Here is a 19,754-nt window from a genome sequence, read left to right as displayed (position 1 = left end):
GAGGTTATACTTTATGATTTTATCAATAAATTCCCTTGACTTTGTAGGTTATTGGAATGATTTCAAAAAGGGTTGAAGTATCAAGGAGTTACCGTGCCGAAAAGTTAAACAGAATGCAAAAAAGTCAACTAGTCAACCAGAAAAGTCAACCAGTCAACCAGATTGTTGAAAAGTTCACCAGAGTGCAGAAAAGGTAGCGTTGAGGGGTGAACTGGGCACTGAGCGCCAACTTCGGGACCAATTTTTCACTGTTTTGACGCTTGGGCACCGTTGGGGGGGGGGTGATTCTGAGTGCCGCACCTACCGTTGAGCGGTATTTTGAGTGTTGAGCACCATTTACGTGGACCTGGGCCTGTTTTTCTGTTATTTTTATGATCTGTTTTGGGCCTGGACTCGTTTTCTGTTATTTTTATGCCCTATTTAAAGGCCAAAACATCTTAGAGAATGTATCTTTTGATGGCTTAGGCACATAAACATATTTTTCACCCCTTTGGGGGCATATTTGAGGAATTGACAACTCTCCTCTTCTCTTTCTAGGGTTTCTATCTCTTTCATTCCATTGTACACCTAGTTCTTCCATGACGATGGAGAACTAATCTTATTTGTTGTTGGGGAAAGAGGTAACCTCTAAACTCTCTTATAACGAAGTTCTTATTTTATTCATATTCTTGTGTTATCAATAGTTTGACTTTTCTTTTCTGCAGATAAAGCTTGCATCGTTTAACTCATTCGATGTCATGATCTTTGATTTTGTTGATACAGGGACGTATGGGGAAATCTAGAACTGATAAGAATTCTCTTGATTATGAAATACTACCTAGGGATAGGAGTAGGACGGTCGATTGCTTTAAGCTTCTGTGATTAATGCATTAGTAATTACTAGGGAGACTAGGGATAGTAAACTAGTAATTATGGTAATAGGCTCTTTTTGCCGAGGGATAGGGTTTAGAGTAAATTAGAAAGTTGCATGAACATTTATAACAAATAAGAATAGTAGATATATGAGAGTGATTAGGTGAAATCTAAACCCTAACAACAAACTCATCTCATATTATCAACATCATCCATCCACTTTTGTGTTTAGCCTCAATTGATCAAATTGCATTCATGTTTATTTTTCCGTACTTTACATTCAAAAACCCCAAAATATTGTTTTTATAGTTTTGATTGGTTAAAAAAAAACACAACAGTTTAGTGTCGTGAGTCTCTTGGGAAAACGATACTTGGTCTTATCATTTATTATTAGTTGATACGATCTGGTACACTTGCCAGGGTGTTAACACATCACTCCAAACAAAGCTATATTCCTATACTGTGTCCTCAGGGAATTGAATGTTAATGTGGGGTAAGTGATAATTGATGAAATTAAACAGTGTGCCCATACTGTAAGTAACAAATCACCGTTGGGACATTCGTCCTTGATTACTCATTTATGTGAGATTGTGGGAGTTAATGTCTCAACACCACCTTTTGAACGACCGAGAAAGGAGATTGATGCCTCCTACTATACCTAGTACTGTATGCTGGATGAGGCGGGACGACCAGTGCCACCACCACAGCATGCTAGGGCACATAGGAGAGCACCAACGCTGAGCATTAATCTTGAGTGCCGCACCTACTACTGAGCGCCAGTCTTTTGGGCCTGGGCTATTTTCTGCTGATTTTAATGAACAATAAATAGATTTATACGACCAAGAGAGGTGATCTTTTGGCAGAAGGAGATGCAAAAACACACTCTTCACCCCCTGGAGACGGATTTTGGATGCGAAAGCTCCAACCTACAAGTTCTAGGGTTTTATCTATCATTCCTTTCATTAATTTCATCTAGTTTCACCATGTCCATGGTGAACTAAACCTCCATTGTTGTTGGGGAAACAATGTAATCCTTTAAAACTCTCATGTATTGAATTGTTTTTCAATCTATATGCTTTACTTCACTAATTGTTAAATTTTTTCCTCTATTTTATATTAATTCTATGTTTAATTTATTCAATAGCATAATCTTTGATTTCGTTGATATGGACACATACAGGAAAATCTAAACATGGGGAAATTCTCTTGGGAGCAATATTACCTAGACATAGGGATAGGAGGACCGATTGCCTTAAGCTTTTGTGCGAATGTAATGCATGATCAATTGCTAGGGAGACAAGATATTGTAAACTAGTAATTAGGAGTAGACTCTCTTCACCGAGACATCAGGTTTAGGGTAAATTAAAAAGTGGCATTAACATTAATGAAGGAGTAGAATTCGTAAACACATGAGAATGGATTAGGATAAGTCAGAAATTCCAACAACATAATTCATCCATACTATTCAGATGCATATTTTCTTGGTCAATTGATCAACCTTTGCATCCATGTTTAATTTTCGTTTTTGCATTATAAACACCAATTTTCGTTATTCAAGTCTTAAATAATCAACAAATCACATGAATGTCTAGGCCAATGAGTCTCTGGGGAAACGATACTCGGTCTTACCATTTATATTACTTGATACGATTCGGTACACTTGTCGAAGTCTTAAAAAGTTTTTGGTGTTGTTATCGAGGACTCTTGGTTTAACTATTCTAGTAGTGTGATTATCGATTAAATTTGACTTGATCTTTTGTTATTTTTATTTTTGTGTTCTAAGATTTGCTTTCTAGGTTTTTGTTTTCTTGTGTATGTAGGATACAATTCGGACTAGGAGCAAGAAAACTTTGGAACCTCTTCTTGAACGCTTAAGTGAAACTCGAAGGAGAAGGAGGATTCGAAAATCTAGAGAATTGTTTCCTTCTCCTGAGAGACTGTTACAACACTCACCACAAGAATCTGATCAGAGCATTGAGGAGATGGAGAACAATGGTAGACGTACTCTGGCGGATCACACCATAGTTGTTGGTCCTCATCACTTTAATAACATTGCAAGGCCGAGGGTCAATGCTACAAGCATAGAGGTGAAACCGGCATTGATTCAATTGGTGAAGAGCAACCAATTCAATGGACTTTCTCATGAAAGTCCATATGAGCATCTGACCACATACAATGAGATTTGCAACATTGTGAAGATCAATGGTGTGCCGGATGGAGCTATTAAACTTAGCTTGTTTCCTTTCTCATTAGGAGGCAATGCTAAAGCATGGTTGAACTCTTTCCCTGAAGATAACTTTACTGACTGAGAGGCTGTGGTATCTAAATTTCTGAGCAGTATTTTCCACAGTCTAAATTCAACAAAGGTAAACAGGAGATTTCCTCTTTCAGGCAATGCATGGAGGAAACCCTAGGCCAGGCATGGGATAAATATAAAAGCTTATTGAGGAAGACGCCCATGCATGGTTTTAATGAAGTCTCAATAGTCTTATTGTTCCTTGGAGGTCTTGGCTCTCAAACAAAGCTTATGCTAGATGCCTCAACTGGAGGTAATATTAAGGGCAAGACTGTAGAGGAGGCCTATGAACTGATAGAAAATATGGTGGCTAATGATAATGAGACTCATAGTGAAAGATGCGCTTTGCTTCAACAAAAGGGAGTTTTACAATTTCCGACTCAAGATGCCTTGCTTGAACAAAACAAGCTCATAACTCAACAATTGGAGAATCTGACAAAGACTCTTTCTCAATTACCTAAGGAGCTAAAGAACGTTTCACAGGTGTAACAACAACTTTGTTACCGATGTGGTGGTGACTATATCAATGGTCAATGTGCTTATCTAGATGATGCCCAAGAAAAGTCAACTACATAGGCAATCAATTCCAATATCGCCAAGGTAATTACAAGCAAGGGTGGAAACCTCACCCAAGAATGGGTCAAGGTCAATCTGGACAATCTGGATAAGCAGGAGGCCAATTCAATAGACCACAGTAGCAGCCATCACCACTATGGCAACAGGTATCTACCTTGAATGACAGAACTAGCAGGTTGGAAGAGATGTTCCAACAATTTTTGAAGACGCATAAATCGACCATGAAGAGCAATGATGCTACCTTCAGAAATTTGGAGATGCAGATGGGCCAAATAGCTAAGAGGCTGAAGGATAAAGCAGATAATCAATTTGGGACTAATACTGAGATTAACCCTAAAGAAGATTGTAAGGTTGTAATGAGTGTTGTTGAGGAAAGACTAAAAGAGGAAAAAGATAGTGTTGAGTTATAGAGGATAGAAGAAATAGAAGAGAAAATATGTAAGGGAGAGTTGGAAAAAGGCGAGAAGAAGAGTGGAGATAAAAAAATTGAAAAAGAAGAAAAAAAATGAAAAAGATGAGAGAATTCTTCCTTACCCAAAGGGGCGTAAGAGAGTAGAGAGAAAATGTGAGCGTTTTAGAGAAATCTTCAAGCAATTGGAGATTACTATACCATTGACTGAAGCACTCCAACAAATTCTTGTCTATGCAAGGCGTATAAAGTAGTACCTTCGAGAAAAGATAGGTTTAGATAAGGAAGTTACTGATGAACAGGGAAGTTGCAGTGACTTCTTAAAGAAATCATATCCTCCAAAAGTGAAAGATCCAGGAGCTTTTACAATTCCTTGCACCATTGGGAGTGTGAAGATAGGGAAAGCCCTACTCGATTTAGGGTCAAGCATTAATCTGATGCCCCTATCTATGCTGAAAAGATTGGTGGTCTTAGATTGAAGCCGACAAAGATTTCCTTGCAAATGACGGATGGATCACCAAAGAAACCCTACGGTGTGGTGGAGGACGTTGTGATTCACATAGAAAGACTTAAATTCCTGGTTGACTTTGTGCTCATGGAGATGAAGGGGGATGACAAGATCCCAATCATTCTTGGAAGGGCATTTATGAAGGCGGCTAAAGTAGTCATCAATGTGGATGATGGGTTGATCATGATTAAAGACCAAGAAGAGGAGGTGATCTATGATGTCTTCAAAGATAAGCAGATTCAAGTGAAGAAGATTAGTCACGAAGCTGCAAGGAAGGATGCACCAGTGGCTAGACCTAAATTTGCAAATCCGGTCAACAAAGGTAAGCATTGTATTTTAATGCAGGTTAAGGAAGAAGAGAAAGTTGATAAAGGAGGGAGGGTTCACTTTGACTTGGAGGATACACAATTCAAACTTGGTACTCTTGTGAGATTCAAGAAGAACTTGTGGGTTGTGAAAGGTTTCAAAGAGAATGGAGTGATAGAAATTGAGTCTCCATATTCTAGGCGAGTCAAGAAGGTGGATCGGAAGCAGTTGATGATTTGGTGTGATGAAAGCAAGAGAAACACCAACATTGAAGAGGGGACATGAGCTTTACTGGGTCAAGCTAATGACGTTAAAGAAGCGTTTGCTGGGAGGCACCCTAGTGATTTAAAAACATTTTATTTGATTATTTTGATGTAATTTTTAATTACTTATGAACACTGTTTATTAGGTAGCATCTACCGAGGGTTGCTAGATGAGCAAGTATTTACTAAAGGATACAGGAAGGTACACCTACTGATGGGTGATGGTAAGGTTGCACCTATTGATGGGTGCTAGAAAGGTTTGGGACAGGCTCGTGACATTAAACAAGCGCTACTTGGGAGGCAACTCAGTTGATTGATTTACTTTTGTTGCATGTTTTAATTTTGTTCTAGTTGCATTTTAGGGTTTAATTATTGCAGGTTAATGACGCTTAGGGTGAGCCTTGAAGAAGGAAAGTTGAAATCGCGCTTACCGCTCAGCGCCAGTTACCGCTGAGTGGTGGCGTCGTAGAACAAGAATTGGGTTTGTAAGTTGGACCCAACGTGAGTTGGCCCATTGCACATTTTACTAAACCCTAGGTCTCAGCCAAGCCTCTCATTTCGAGCCCCACTCTCTTTTTGCACTCTCAAGCTTTCTCCAAGTCACTATATTCATTCTTCCCTTTACCCGTCTTCTCAAAAACCCTTTCTCCATCATTTTTGCACCACTTCATCATCAAAGTTTGGGGTTTTAGTGAGAGCAAAACAGTTACCGCTCAACAGTGCTTGGCACTAAGCACCACTTTGTGCAGTTCTAGTTTTTGTGCTTTTATGTGTGCAGGTGACGCTGAGGGCCTCTGTTTTGCGCTCAACGCTGGTCAGTAGTGTGTTTGGACTGGATTTTGTGGTTTGCTAATGCTTAATGAGTTTTCTTTTGGTTTTATGCAATTGTATTTGATGTAGGAATTGTAACGCCCCGACAACTTACAGGGACTATTGACTGCCCCCACACATCACCACGAGACTTTCCACTGTGTTTTGTCCTCACTCGCACACTTTTCGGGAAAACTTCCCCGAAGGTCACCCATCCCAGAATTACTCTAGGCTAAGCACGCTTAACCATGGAGTTCTTATGGGTTAGGCTACCGAAAAGCAAATGCATTTTGGTGATATGAGTAGCCAAATCAATTCCTTTAAGCTATCCTTCAACCGTATAGTCCCATACCTATACAGTCTCTAGATCCCTCTCATTCCGTTGTATGTTCGATTCGTCCATGTACCCCTTCCACTGGAAGCCTACCAGGAGCCGCTCCTTGTCTGTGCCCCCTGCACCATGCCTCTTGCACCAGCGATCACTCCCCGCCCTCGTCAGTGCCCGGGTGTCACATGCCCACCAGCTTCCGTCTGGTTCGTCCTCGAACCACACCATACTGGGAGAGGCTAGGCTCTGATACCATTTGTAACGCCCCGACAACTTACAGGGACTATTGACTGCCCCCACACATCACCACGAGACTTTCCAGTGTGCTTTGTCCTCACTCGCACACTTTTCGGGAAAACTTCCCAGAAGGTCACCCATCCCAGAATTACTCCAGGCTAAGCACACTTAACCATGGAGTAATTATGGGATGGGTGACCTTCCGGGAAGTTTTCTCGAAAAGTGTGTGAGGACAAAGCACACTGGAAAGCCTCGTGTTAATGTGTGGGGGCAGTCAACAGTTCCTGTAAGTTGTCGGGGCGTTACAGGAATGGCTTCCTCATCTGGAAAAAAGGATCAAAACTATTGGGAACAAGAGGAGAGAACCAAAGAGGTTCTATTCTAACAAGTTCCTCTCCAGAAGACATGAGTAACACCACGCCCTCGTCCAAGGAAGACGCCTTTTGATGGAGAGAAAGACAGGATGGATTCCAGACCTGGTTCCACAGTTTGAAGAAGAGATGGAGACTAGGAACTAGGAGAAACTAGCCACATACCCTGCGCCTGCAAATGTAATAGTGGTGAAAGAGTTTTACACTAATGCTCAACCACTGGGGGACTCTCATACTCAGGACTACACAAAAGTATGTTTGTGGGAAGATTATTAGGTATGATCCTAAGTCAATTAACAAATTTCTGAATACAGAATGGACATGTGTGCAGTGCCAATATGCATTGAATGTGGAGGTCACTGATTGTGATGACATAGAGAACGTGCTTTGTGTGCCTAGAGGGCACTTTCATAGGAATGAGAGTGGTGCAGCTATTCCATCAAAAAAGCTGATTTGACACCATTAACATAGTATTGGATGGCATTTTCTCATGCCAACATCCGACCATGCTCTCATGTCTCAGATATTACTGTTCACAGGGCCATGTTCATCTATTGTGTGCTGAGAGGATTGAATGTGAACATAGGCCAAATTATTGTAAATGAGATCAAGAGTTGTTCCAGCACTATGAGCAACAAAGCACCTCTAGGGCATCCCTCCTTGATTACGCACCTATGCCAACTAGCTGGGGTAGACACTTCTACTCCACCATTTGAGAGACCCAGGAAGGCCATTGATGAGGCCTATTATAGACAGTATTGTGGAGGAGAGGAGGTAGCCCGACCAGTGCCTTAGAGACGTCCCAAGAGGAGAGCACCACAGGCTCATGGCCCAGCACATGATGCAGAGCCCTTTCAGATGAGGGACATGTATATGTCTATGATGGAGGTGATAAAAGTCCAAAAACCGTTATTTTCATACTTAAATTTGACATTAAACACACCCTTTATGACCTAGAATTAGCTTGAAATCATGCAATTTGCTTAATTTAGAGAATGAGTCAAAGTTGGTTTTCTTGGTTTTATGCTTGGTTTTCCCTTGTTTTGGCAGGATTTATTTGGAATTAAATGATGGAGGTTGAAGTAGAAAAGAGTTGAACTTAAGAGAAGGTGGAAGAGTGAAGAGAAGAAGAGTCGCAGCCACTGTCGGGCGGTGAAATGTCGCTGAGCGCCAGCCTCTTCAGTGAATTCTACGTCAAACGCCAGGGTAACAATGTTGAGCGTTAATGTTGAGTGACGCACCTACCGCTGAGCGGTAATCCAGTACTGAGCGCCAGTCTTTTGGGCCTGAGCTATTTTTTGCTAATTTTAATGAACTATAAATAGATTTGCACGTCCCAGAGAGGTGATCTTTTGGCAGAAGGAGACACAGAAACACACTTTTCACCCTTTGGAGGCGGATTTTGGATGCGGAAACTCCAATCTACAAGTTCTAGGGTTTTATCTTTCATTCCTTTCATTAATTTCATCTAGTTTCACCATGTCCATGGTGAACTATGTTGAGATTGTTGGTAAGGGAAGCACTGATTTAGCTAACCTTAATCTCACAGTGCTTAGTTCACTCTATTTTTGATGATGAGAACACATTATTAATAACACATGCTTTGTTATGTGTTACATGTTCTGTTGCTTATTGATTAATGTCTTGTTGAACATGTTTTCTGTTGATTTTAATATGTGAATGCACATTTACTGAGCTTGTATATGTTACATCATTTCTGGTTGCATTACACATAGTTTTGAAGAAGAAAACCACATGCACTATTGTGAACTTAAACTGTGTGGCAAATCTGATAGTTCAAGTCGACCTCATTATTAATTGAAGACTTTGCACAGATTTTCAAATACAATGCTATGTAAGATTTTGCATTGAAAAGAATTTCAAAATGTATTATTATGTCAAAGTCGACTGTGTGTGCTTTGCATTCGACTTTTTTAGTTGTTTTATTTGAGATTTTGTTATGCTTGTGAACAGTAATGACTATATTTTTAAAAGTTAGTTAAGCATTGAATGAGAGTCAATTGTATTTAATACGAAATTAATTTGTTGGACCTGACAGCTACTAATTTGACTTAACTGTTATTATTGTTAGAAGACAGTCGACTATATTGGTAGCTTAGTAGACTACATGAGCATCTATTTTATAGAAATCTATAAATAGATGAGACCTGAGTTGTTTCAGAGAACTCTGCTGTGCTTACTGCTTGATCATTATCTGCACAATTGAGGTGTTCTCTGGTTGATCAAGATTCGTGTTGCATTCCGTGGAGATTGTTGTTGTACCTGTTGTGATTACAGGGGGTAGACTCGTGGAGTCTGGTACACTTGAGGATTGTTCAAAGTGGGTTGCAGATTGCAGAAGAGGGGATATCTTACTGCAAGTCTTGCTATTTGTATTGCCTATATTTTGGTCAGAGGGTTAAAGAGGTGTTTTATATTTTTGACGTGGAGGTCTCTATAAAAGCCTTGTTGTAAAAACCTTGACCATTATAGTGCATTTGCTTCCTAGGATTGGAAGGACACTAGATGTAGGCATTGAGGCCAAACCAGTATGAAAACATGTTTTAGAATTCTCTATCCCTACACTTTTACATTCAATCGACTACGCTTTTTACGTAGTCTACTTTGATTTTCCGCTGCACTTAAATTTCTATTACTTGCGATTCAAGAAAATTTGTAAAGTTTTATACTTTGTGAAAAAGATTGTGAAAAGCTCTGATTTTGAAAACTTACCAATTCAGCCCCCCTCTTGGTGTTAAAACGAAGCCAACCTGTTTTCCAACAAACTAAACCTCCATTGTTGTTGGGGAAACAATGTAATCCTTTGAAACTCTCATGTATTGAATTGTTTTGTCAATCTATATGCTTTACTTTATTATTTGTTAGAGTTTTTCCTTTATTTTATATGAATGCTTTGTTTATTTTATTCAATAGCATAAGCTTTTATTTCGTTGATATTGACACATACGAGGAAATCTAGACATGGGGAAATTCTCTCGGGACCAATATTACCTAGACATAGGGATAAGAGGACCGATTGCCTTAAGCTTTTACGCGAATGTAATGCATGATCAATTGCTAGGTGGACAACACATTGTAAACTATTAATTAGAAGTAGACTCTCTTCACCGAGACATCGGGTTTAGGGTAAATTAGAAAGTGGCATTAACATTAATGAAGGAGTAGAATTCGTAAATACATAAGAGTGGATTAGGATGAATCGGAAACCCCAACTACATAATTCATCCATACTATTCACCTACGTATTTTCTTGGTCAATTGATCAACCTTTGCATGCATGTTTAATTTTCGTTTTTGCATTATAAACACCAATTTTTGCTATTCAAGTGTTAAATAATCAACAAATCACATGAATATCTAGGCCAATGAGTTTCTAGGAAAACGATACTCGGTCTTACTATCTATATTACTTGATACGATTCGGTACACTTGCTGGAGTCTTAACAGACACATACGGGAGAATCTAAATCTGGGGAATCTTTCCCAAGGGAACTGTTGCCTAGACATAGGGATAGAACGCTTGGTTGCCTTAAACTTCTGTGCGTATGTAGTGCAAAATTAATTGCTAGGGAGACAACACATTGTAAACTAGTAATTAAGGATAGGCTTTCTTCGTCGAGACATCGGGTTTTAAGTAAATTAGAAAGTGGCATTAACATTAATGAAGAAGAAGAATTCTTATATGAATGAGAGTGGATAGGAGAAATCAAAACCCCAACAACATATTCATTCCATACTTTACCAATCATTCATTCACTTTTGTGTCTCTCTCCAATTGATCAAATTTGCATTCATGTTTACTTTTATTTGCATTATAAAACAAATGAATTCGATTTCAAGTCTTAATTAATTAAGGTATCACATAACTGTTTAGGTCGTGAGTCTCTTGGGAAACGATATTTGGTCTTGTCATGTTTATTACTTGATACGATTCGGTACACTTGCGGATATCATTAAGAGGGGGTGAATTGGTTTGTAGAAAAATGATTGTTTTTAAATCTTTTTCGCAAAATTGTAAGTCTTTAAACTTTTCTTGAATCACAAGTAAACATGTATGCAATGTAACAGTATGCGTATTCGAATACAAACAGAGTATAATCGATTTAATGCAAAGAGATAGGAAGAAGAAAATTCAAACTCTAATTTTTATACTGGTTCGACCAATCTGCCTACATCCAGTGTCCTTCCACTCAACCCGATATTGGAAGCCAATGCACTATAAAGATCTGAGTTTTTACAACAAGGGCTTTATAGCGACCACAATGTCAAAATGTAAATCACCTCTCTAACTCACTAATCTAATATAGGTAGAAACAAAAACGATTAGCAGCAAGAACAATCCTCTACTGTAGTCAACCCTTTGAGATCCCCCTCAAAGTCAAGAACCGCTTTCTTCTTCCTGTATACACCACAGCGAAACAACGACTCTCAGCGTTTGCAACAACTCCTGATCAAGCAATAAGCACCTTTGTTTGTGCAGAATGATCAAACGTTACTGTTGAGATTGTTGACAATACAATATTTATACCACTTTGGTTTTTATGATGACAACACATTTTTAATTAACACATGTATTGCTGATGTGTTACATGTTCTATTGCTTATTGATTGATATCTTGTTGAACATGTTTTTGTGTTTATCTTGATAGGTGAATGCACATTTACTGAGCTTGTATATGTTACATCATATATGGTTTCATTACACATGTTTTGAAAGAAGAAAACCACATGCACTTTTATGAACTTACATTGGGTCGCATAACTACAAGCTGTAAGTCGACTTCATTATGGGGGAAGTCGAATTAAGCTCGTGACTATGCACAGATTTTTAAATACAGTGATATGTGAGATTTTGCATTGAAAAGAATTTCAAAGTGAACTATTGTGTCGAAGTCGACTGTGTGCACCACACATTCGACTATATTAGTTGCTTGATTTGGAATTTTGTTATGCTCATGAACAATAACGACTATATTTTTAAAACTTGGTTGAGCATTGAATGTTAGTCAACTGTATTAAATAAGGAATTAATTTGTTTGACTGGACTACTATTATTTTGACTTAACTGTTATAACTGTGATAGGATAGTCGACTGCATTAGTACCATAATCGATTATAGCAGTGTCAGATTTATAGAAATCTATAAATAGACGAGGCCTAAGATGTTTCAAAGAACTTTTGGAAATCTAACATTTTCATATTCTGTTTCAGATTGTTTCTTTGAATATTAGAGCTCCAAGAACTCGTCAAGAAGACGGTTGTGATCTTTCTTTGAAGATTTTTTGAAGCAGAATTGTATCGCGTTCATTGCTTGATCAGAATCTGCACAATTGAGGTGTTTCTAGGTTGATCAAGATTCGTGTTTGCATTCCATGGTGATTGTTGTGTTACCTGTTGTGACTACAGGGGTTGGACTCGTGGATTCTGGTACACTTTGAGGATTGTTCAAAGTGGGTTGCAGATTACAAGAGAGGGGATATCTTACTGCAAGTCTTGTTGTGTGGTTTGCCTATATTTTGGCTAGAGGGTTAAAGAGGTGTTTTATATTTTTGACGTGGAGGTCTCTATAAAAGCCTTATTGTAAAAACCTTAACCATTATAGTGCATTTGCTTCCTGGTATTGGAAGGACACTGGATGTAAGCATTGAGGCCAATCCAGTATAAAAACCTGCGTTTGAATTCTCTATCCCTACTCGTTTACATTAAGTTGACTTTACTGTTTTTATAGTCAACCTTGTATTTTCCGCTGCAACTGAAATTTTCATTCCTTGTGATTCAAGAAACTTTGTAAAGGTTTATACTTTGTGAAAAAGATTTTAAAAAGACTCTGATTTTGAAACCTCACCAATTCACCCCGTCTTGGTGTTGAAACGAAGCCTACCTATTTTCCAACAACTAGATCTATTATTTCCTTTACTAACATTGTTCAAAATGTTTAATAGGAAGAATTTACAACTAGACTCTCACAGATCAAATCGGAGCAAGGGTTGTGTCCTGATGCATTAGAGGATCATAATGATGACGATGACATCATTAGGACATAATGCTAGTCAACTTCGTTGGAAGAAAAAAAAAAGGTACAAGTATATGAGGTAGGAAAACCTTTTGCAAATTACAATGCTAGAAGAGGTACCCTGAAGCACCAACCATCTAGTTCTGGTAGTGCTAAGGAGGCCTTTGTCCAACTCATGAAGCAACTATAAGCTTGTGACCAACAATACAACTTTTTGACGCAAGAGTTTGTGAATTTTAAAGATTTGATCATAAGATTCTTGCTTCCAGAAGCACATAATTGTTCAACTAATATATCTTTGGGTAATGACCAACTTCCGATATCCGTTGATGGCTACTAGCGAACATATATTTCGATAATTACCCATAGACATTGGTATCTGTTGGTAATTACCAACATACAATATTCGTATGTAAATATTACTAACAACAGTTTTACTTATGAGTTTTTGTTCATTGGTAATCTGTCAAAAAAACAACAATTACTGACAAATTTTTATTGTTTCTGACAGATAAATATCATAGGTAAACCCAAATTTTTTGGTAATGCATGTATCATTGACTTATGTTATTATTAGATTAATATTTATCTCAAACATATAATAACAAAGTAATTAATAATAATATAATTATACATAATCATAATTAATAACTAATATTAAATTGTCGAAATTAATTATAATATATAAATATTATCTTAATATAGATTTTGATTATTCTAAAATAAAAAAGCTAAATGAAACTTATTAAATAATGTTTTTTTGATATATCTTCGCATAAACTCAATTATACATTTCAATATCATCACAACAACAATATTTTAATATATAGTACCACATATAATACCATAAACGACTCTCTTACTAGTTTATTCTACAAAAGATTAAGAACACAATCAGTGATAACATACAAATATTTTAAGTATACATTGAAAAGGAAAATCTTATGAATCAGTATACATAAATTAAATTATTCCTTGAACTGTAAGAAGATCACGTGGAAATGCCCGCATATTAAGATAAATTACACATACTTCAAGCATTATACATATTCATAATCATTTGTTTATCTTCCGATATAATTTTCAAAAATGTTACTTGCACACCAAATGCTCTAGTATTAATTAACACAACACACTAACAACTCATGTAAACAAGGTACTAATAGTCTGCCAATCAAATATATACGCCTTGTTAACAAATAATTTTACTGTCGCTAACAAGCTAATTTATACACTATTTGACCATTTAATAACAAAATTCTTTTCTAGATACAATACTATTTGACTAATAACAAATATATTGGTCAAGTATGATGAACTAAAAAGTTCACCAAAAAAGATACAACACTATTAAAGTATTAAAATATGAGAAGAATGATTAAATATATTTTTGATTATTTAATTTTAAATAAATATTGAAATTAGTTGATTGTCAAAACGTTTAGTTTAGTCTTTTATTTTTCTAAATAGATTAATTTGATTATTTTAATTAAATTTTGTTAAATTTATTTAACATACGTTTTTTAACTAATATTGAAATAAAAATATATCAAAACAATGTAAACAATTCAGATACTATTATAAAATATATTTAAAATATAAGTCTACAAAATTTGGTTAAAATAATTAAATTCACATATTTCTAAAAATCAAAGACTAAGTTAGTTATGGAATTTTAAAAATTGACTAATTCTATTTTTTACTAAAAATTAATTAAAAAATTATAAACATATTTAACTTTAAAAAGTCGACATGTATTCTAATCCAAAATCTTAAATTAAGAAATTTATAAGTCTATTTTTAATATTACTCAACTTTCTCATTTTTGTATTTTCTCATTTTTATATGATGTGAAACTTATATTCACTTTTGTATTCCTGCTAATCTCCTTTTTCAACTTGTAACGTACGTGTAGACTAAATAGGATAGTGAATGAATACATCAGAAATAGTTTAATAGAAATCTTCAGTTAACGGATCAGTACATCTAAATTAGATTCTTAGAAAAAGTGTAACTTGAACTCAAACAACTGGTTCGTGGTAAGTTGTAATAGTACTCTACATTCTGGACAACAATTCCACATATATCTCTGCAATGTTGTACCTTAGATGATCAGAAATATTTCTTACCAGACTCTATTCACAATTGCAGTATGGATTTCCCTGTATGTACACTGAAATATATTTATCAAATCAGATACTCATAATACATTAAGAAAAGTGCATCCGGGTGATCTTTAGGTAGGTTATTGATATAAAGGTTGAAACGTAACAAGTCCTCCTTGGAAACTGTTTCAGCATCAACAACATCTTCATTACAAGTGAGTACCCACAGATCCTCAGAATTAACTCTCCTTAAGCTACCACGGCAAAAAGGGCAAGACTCTGACAATTTGTTCCTACAGGTTTTTGGAAAGACCAACATAAGACTGTTACAATTCATTATAAACCAATGTGAACATCAATGTAAATACATACCACTTGCGGTAGCATTTGATACACATGGCATGACAGCAATTAGGTAAAACCATTTTAGTGCAAGGCTCTAAGCATATCCCACATTCATCTTCTCTTTCCAAATCCACATGGATTGGTTTTGCATCTCCTTCAATCAATTTCTTGCCATAACTTGAGCTTTCTATGCTACCATGAAGTCTTTGAAGAGATGGCAGAATAATAGCTACAATTCATTTATTGACACCAGAAAACAGTGAGAAATAGTTGGTAAAACCAGTCATAAAAGTGAGCATTTTTCTAGGCCGAAAGAACTACAATAAAAGTTGCTTTCTGAAATTCAAAGATTCACGCACCATAAAACTCCCTGATGGTTGCTTTCCTTCCAGGAGGAGTCATATTTGATCTACCATCGTTGTGTACCTTTGGTAAAAAAAAAAAAAAAAATAGAAGAGAAACAACAATAACAAATGAAAACAAGGGTCATTTGTGAAGAAACTTTAGAATTCCTGTAATACAAAATAAAATTTGTGCAATCGAAAGCTTATTACAAGGTTGAAGGATTCACTTGGTCTCTATAGTTGTCCCTTTTTAAGTTCTAGTCTCTGTCCAAAAAAATAGAAAATTTTAGTTGTGCTTTCTCACCATAAGAAAGTTTTATAGCGGTTTTACAGTTTACACTACTAGAAACTCTTTCTGGTATTAGCACCCAAGACCAAAATTTAACTTCATTGTATGTTTAGGAACTAAATTGACAATTTTTTCGGAAGAGAACTAAAGCTTTAAATAGAGACAACTATTGCAACCAAACGAATATTTCCAAGAATAGGTGTTTACCTTGGATACAACTATGTGAAAGAGGTCAAGATATCTGAGTAGTAAGCATGTACAAGAAAAATCCATCCACTGTAGCAACAACAGAAAGAGAGGAGCCAAATGGTTGTAAGCCAATTTCATTTGGAGAAGAGTCCCACCCTTTGTCCTGGTTATTTCAGCGGCCCTATAAAGCACAGACCCAGTATTGAAATTTAGAGGGCTACACAACACGAAAGTAAGAAAGGAAACACACACCACTCCATTTCCACACACAAAACAAATAGTATTTCATAGTCCAAAACAAGGAATTTCACAATCAAAGTAATCATCAAACACCAGTCTGTGACACAAACTCAACGAAAAAGCACATACTTTTCCCAATTCATTAACCACACTAGATAACAATTAAAGATTATCAATCCCAATCAGTAAGAGAGAGATGCTTATCAATCCCAATTCATTTCAAGTCGCAAAGCAAAGCATTTGATCAAGTCAAAACTTGTTCTCTACACACAACCCCCTTTTCTTTTTTTTTTTTTCAGTTTCCATAAAATAAATTTTAACCACACATAATTAGAAGAGCGAAAGAGGTTAAAATGAGGAGATAGAGGAGAGGTGAAGAGAAAAATAAACTAACAAAGCATTTGCTTGTTGTATATCAGCCTCTAGCAGTTTGAGCGAATCTGAGTATGGTAACCGAGAAAACTGGTATGCCATCACTTCCATCTTTCTTCCCAATTTCTTGTGCAGAGGAAAAACTAAAAATCAAAAGGGTCAGAGTAAAGAGTAAAAACTCCTCACTTCCTTCAGCCCCAGTATTGTTTGGCCCTCTGTATGGATAATGAAGAATCTCCTGTTTTGAAGGGCCCCAGTAATCTGAATTCAATTGCTGAGGATGATGGAGCAGAAAAAAGGCTTTTGATTTGGCAGTTTGTTGAATTTTCCCTACATGTTTTTGTGGTGGTGACAGAGTTTAACAGAGAAAAGGAAAGTGGAGGAAGAATGAATAGGAAACGACCAAACAGATTGTCGTATCACGTTGTGAGGTGTTGCGTTTTCTTGTATTCTATGATTATGGAATGCTGAGTCATATGATGTAACTGGACACACACCAGTTATGAGAGGTTTGCTCCCTTGTTTCATTTTCATACCTACATCTTAATTTCCTAGTTAAATTAATTATCGAGATTTTATATTCATCTTATTTTAAAGAAACGAGTTTATAATCTAACTTTTAATTAACATTCTATTCAGTTTTTTTATTTTATAAGATATTTTCTTTTTTATTTTTATAATTCGGATTGTTATTTAAAATTGTAAGCAATGACATTATATTTTGACGAAAAAAAACCTTACAAATTCATAATTTAAATTTATATGTAAGGATAAGACTTGAACAAGAACATTATAGGTCCCAAACATATACATTGTTTTTTGTGTGCTTTTTTACTTTTTTTTTTACTTTGTTACCATATTAAATAACTAACGAAAGTATTTTTTTTTCTCTAGATGTTTTATTTTATTTTAGAAAAGGAATTTCACAAAGCTCTTGTGAGAATACTTTTGTCAAAAACATGATAAAATGATTTCAAAAAATATTTTTAAAAAACGAAACCAAAAGTGATTTTTTTTTGTTAGAATCTTGAGAAACTAAACATTGACTTCCATTTACTACCAAACAGTCATGACTCATGAGTGAGTTTTCTTGGTCATAAATTCCTTGATTTTGATTAAATTAATTACGCAGCAGAATCTTTTAGTGACCTTAAAAGGGTAAAATATATTCAAATGTCAATCCCACTTTAAAGGAAATATACTTTATGGCCAATCATTCAATGTTCGTCAAATTTTGATGTACTATTAATTTTTATTTTTAATTTACGAAAAATAATATCTGATAAAAACCAAAACATACGAAGAATGTATTCAGGAATTATAAATATTTTATACCACAAATAAAAGATATTAATTGTTTTTATTAATACGTGTTATTATTACATTAAATGGTAGATGAAAACAATAAAAATAATCTATAATATGCAATATACTATAATAATATATATTAAGAAAACAAGTAGAGTAATCTATGCTCATTAAGGGTAAACTTCCTTGTAAGCTATTTAAAAATAAAAATTAGAAAAAAATAAAACTAACTTATTTATAACTTAAAATTGATTTATATTAAAAAAATAAAAAGTTATATTATAAAATTTCTAGAAATTAACTAATTAATAAGTTAATTTTAATTTATAAAAAAACTTCATTTTAATTTTTCTCTGGAGTTTATGAAAAGCCATCATACAATTTGTTAAGTTTAATATTTTTCTACTATGATAGATTTTGTAATTTCCTTTCATTATTTTAAATATTTAAATCTCATTTTATTTAAAAAATAGTCAAAGTAGTATTTATCATCAAATTTATGATAAATATATTCCTAGCAACTTTTATTACTTGTATTACATATATCATTACTATCAATTTGATAAATAGAAGATCTAAATTGATTTTAAAATAAACAGAACTAAATTAAAAATATTTAAAATAGGGCAGTATTAAAACACAATTCCTAATAAAAGAAAAAAGAAAAGGCTATTTGACCATCTTATTTAAATAAATTAAGAAATCTCTTCTTAAGAATTAATCATCCTCTCTATACCTCTCTCCCAGTTTCAATTAGTTTTTGCTTTTAATTGGTAGAGGGAGTTATATAATAGCAGTCAAACCCTATCTTATTAAGATATGCACATGAGGTGAATATTTAAAGTATATATTATACAAATTCGTTTAAAAAAATATTATGGAGTTCAACTTGTTTCTGTAAATTAGTTAAAATGAAGATGAATAAATATTAAATACATCCTTTTCTTGAATTTTTTTAAATCATATATCTTATCTTGATTTTCATCATAGATTCACAAATGGGTGCCTCAATATGTTATGACCTTTGAAGCACATCATTAAATAATTTCTTTTTGACAAAATGCCGTTATTATTGCATTATTATTCACATTACGTGCTTTATTACACAATTCATCAAAATATGATCGAATCCACCAATGAAGATTCTGGATAATAAAAATAATTGCTCTGCAATCTATCGACAGCAATATTTATATACAAGAAAAGTAACGTATTTGCTAGACAAATAAAAGTGTATTTTCCTTCCATCAAGCTGAAAAATAAAATAAAATTAATGTAGACAGCGTCATTCATGATTATGTTGTCATGGTTATCTAATTCTCTAAAAATTTCAACCAACTTTTTATGGGTTCTATTATTTTGTTTTGTAGTGAATATATTTTTTTTTTTTTTATCTAGAATAAAAACTTATAACTCATTGTTTTGGATGGGGTCCAAGACACCGATCGCCTATATGTCACGACGACGATATGAACTTAATCTCTTTGGTAAAGTGTTTATGGATTCTTATCCCTTTTTACCCGAACGGCTGCAACCTGCAAGTTAGCACTCCGACGATCAAGTCAGCAAGGT

General features: G+C 35.1%; 1 protein-coding gene across 1 annotated transcript; it reads right to left on the bottom strand.

The window, feature by feature from the left end:
- Positions 1-14,971: 14,971 nt before the first annotated feature.
- On the bottom strand, positions 14,972-17,319 carry LOC106766717 (RING-H2 finger protein ATL47). The gene is made up of 5 exons (XM_014651448.2): positions 16,897-17,319; positions 16,281-16,443; positions 15,800-15,866; positions 15,468-15,669; positions 14,972-15,388 (listed from the first exon to the last, which is right to left on the bottom strand). The coding sequence occupies exons 1-5, from the start codon at positions 16,983-16,985 to the stop codon at positions 15,178-15,180; spliced, it is 732 nt and encodes a 243-aa protein (XP_014506934.1). The 5' UTR covers positions 16,986-17,319; the 3' UTR covers positions 14,972-15,177.
- Between the last annotated feature and the right edge of the window lie 2,435 nt (positions 17,320-19,754).

Source organism: Vigna radiata, chromosome 7 (genome assembly GCF_000741045.1).
Source record: "Vigna radiata var. radiata cultivar VC1973A chromosome 7, Vradiata_ver6, whole genome shotgun sequence".
NCBI classification, from domain to species: domain Eukaryota; kingdom Viridiplantae; phylum Streptophyta; class Magnoliopsida; order Fabales; family Fabaceae; genus Vigna; species Vigna radiata.
This window is presented reverse-complemented; position numbering and strand designations above follow the sequence as displayed.

Excerpts from the sequence above, each read along its gene's own strand:
- LOC106766717 (XM_014651448.2), bottom strand. The coding sequence starts at position 16,985 with ATGGAAGTGATGGCATACCAGTTTTCTCGGTTACCATACTCAGATTCG. Across the intron at positions 16,444-16,896 it reads ATACAACAAGCAAATGCTTT|GGCCGCTGAAATAACCAGGA; the intron begins GTTAGTTTATTT and ends TGTGCTTTATAG. Across the intron at positions 15,670-15,799 it reads AACCATCAGGGAGTTTTATG|CTATTATTCTGCCATCTCTT; the intron begins GTGCGTGAATCT and ends AATGAATTGTAG.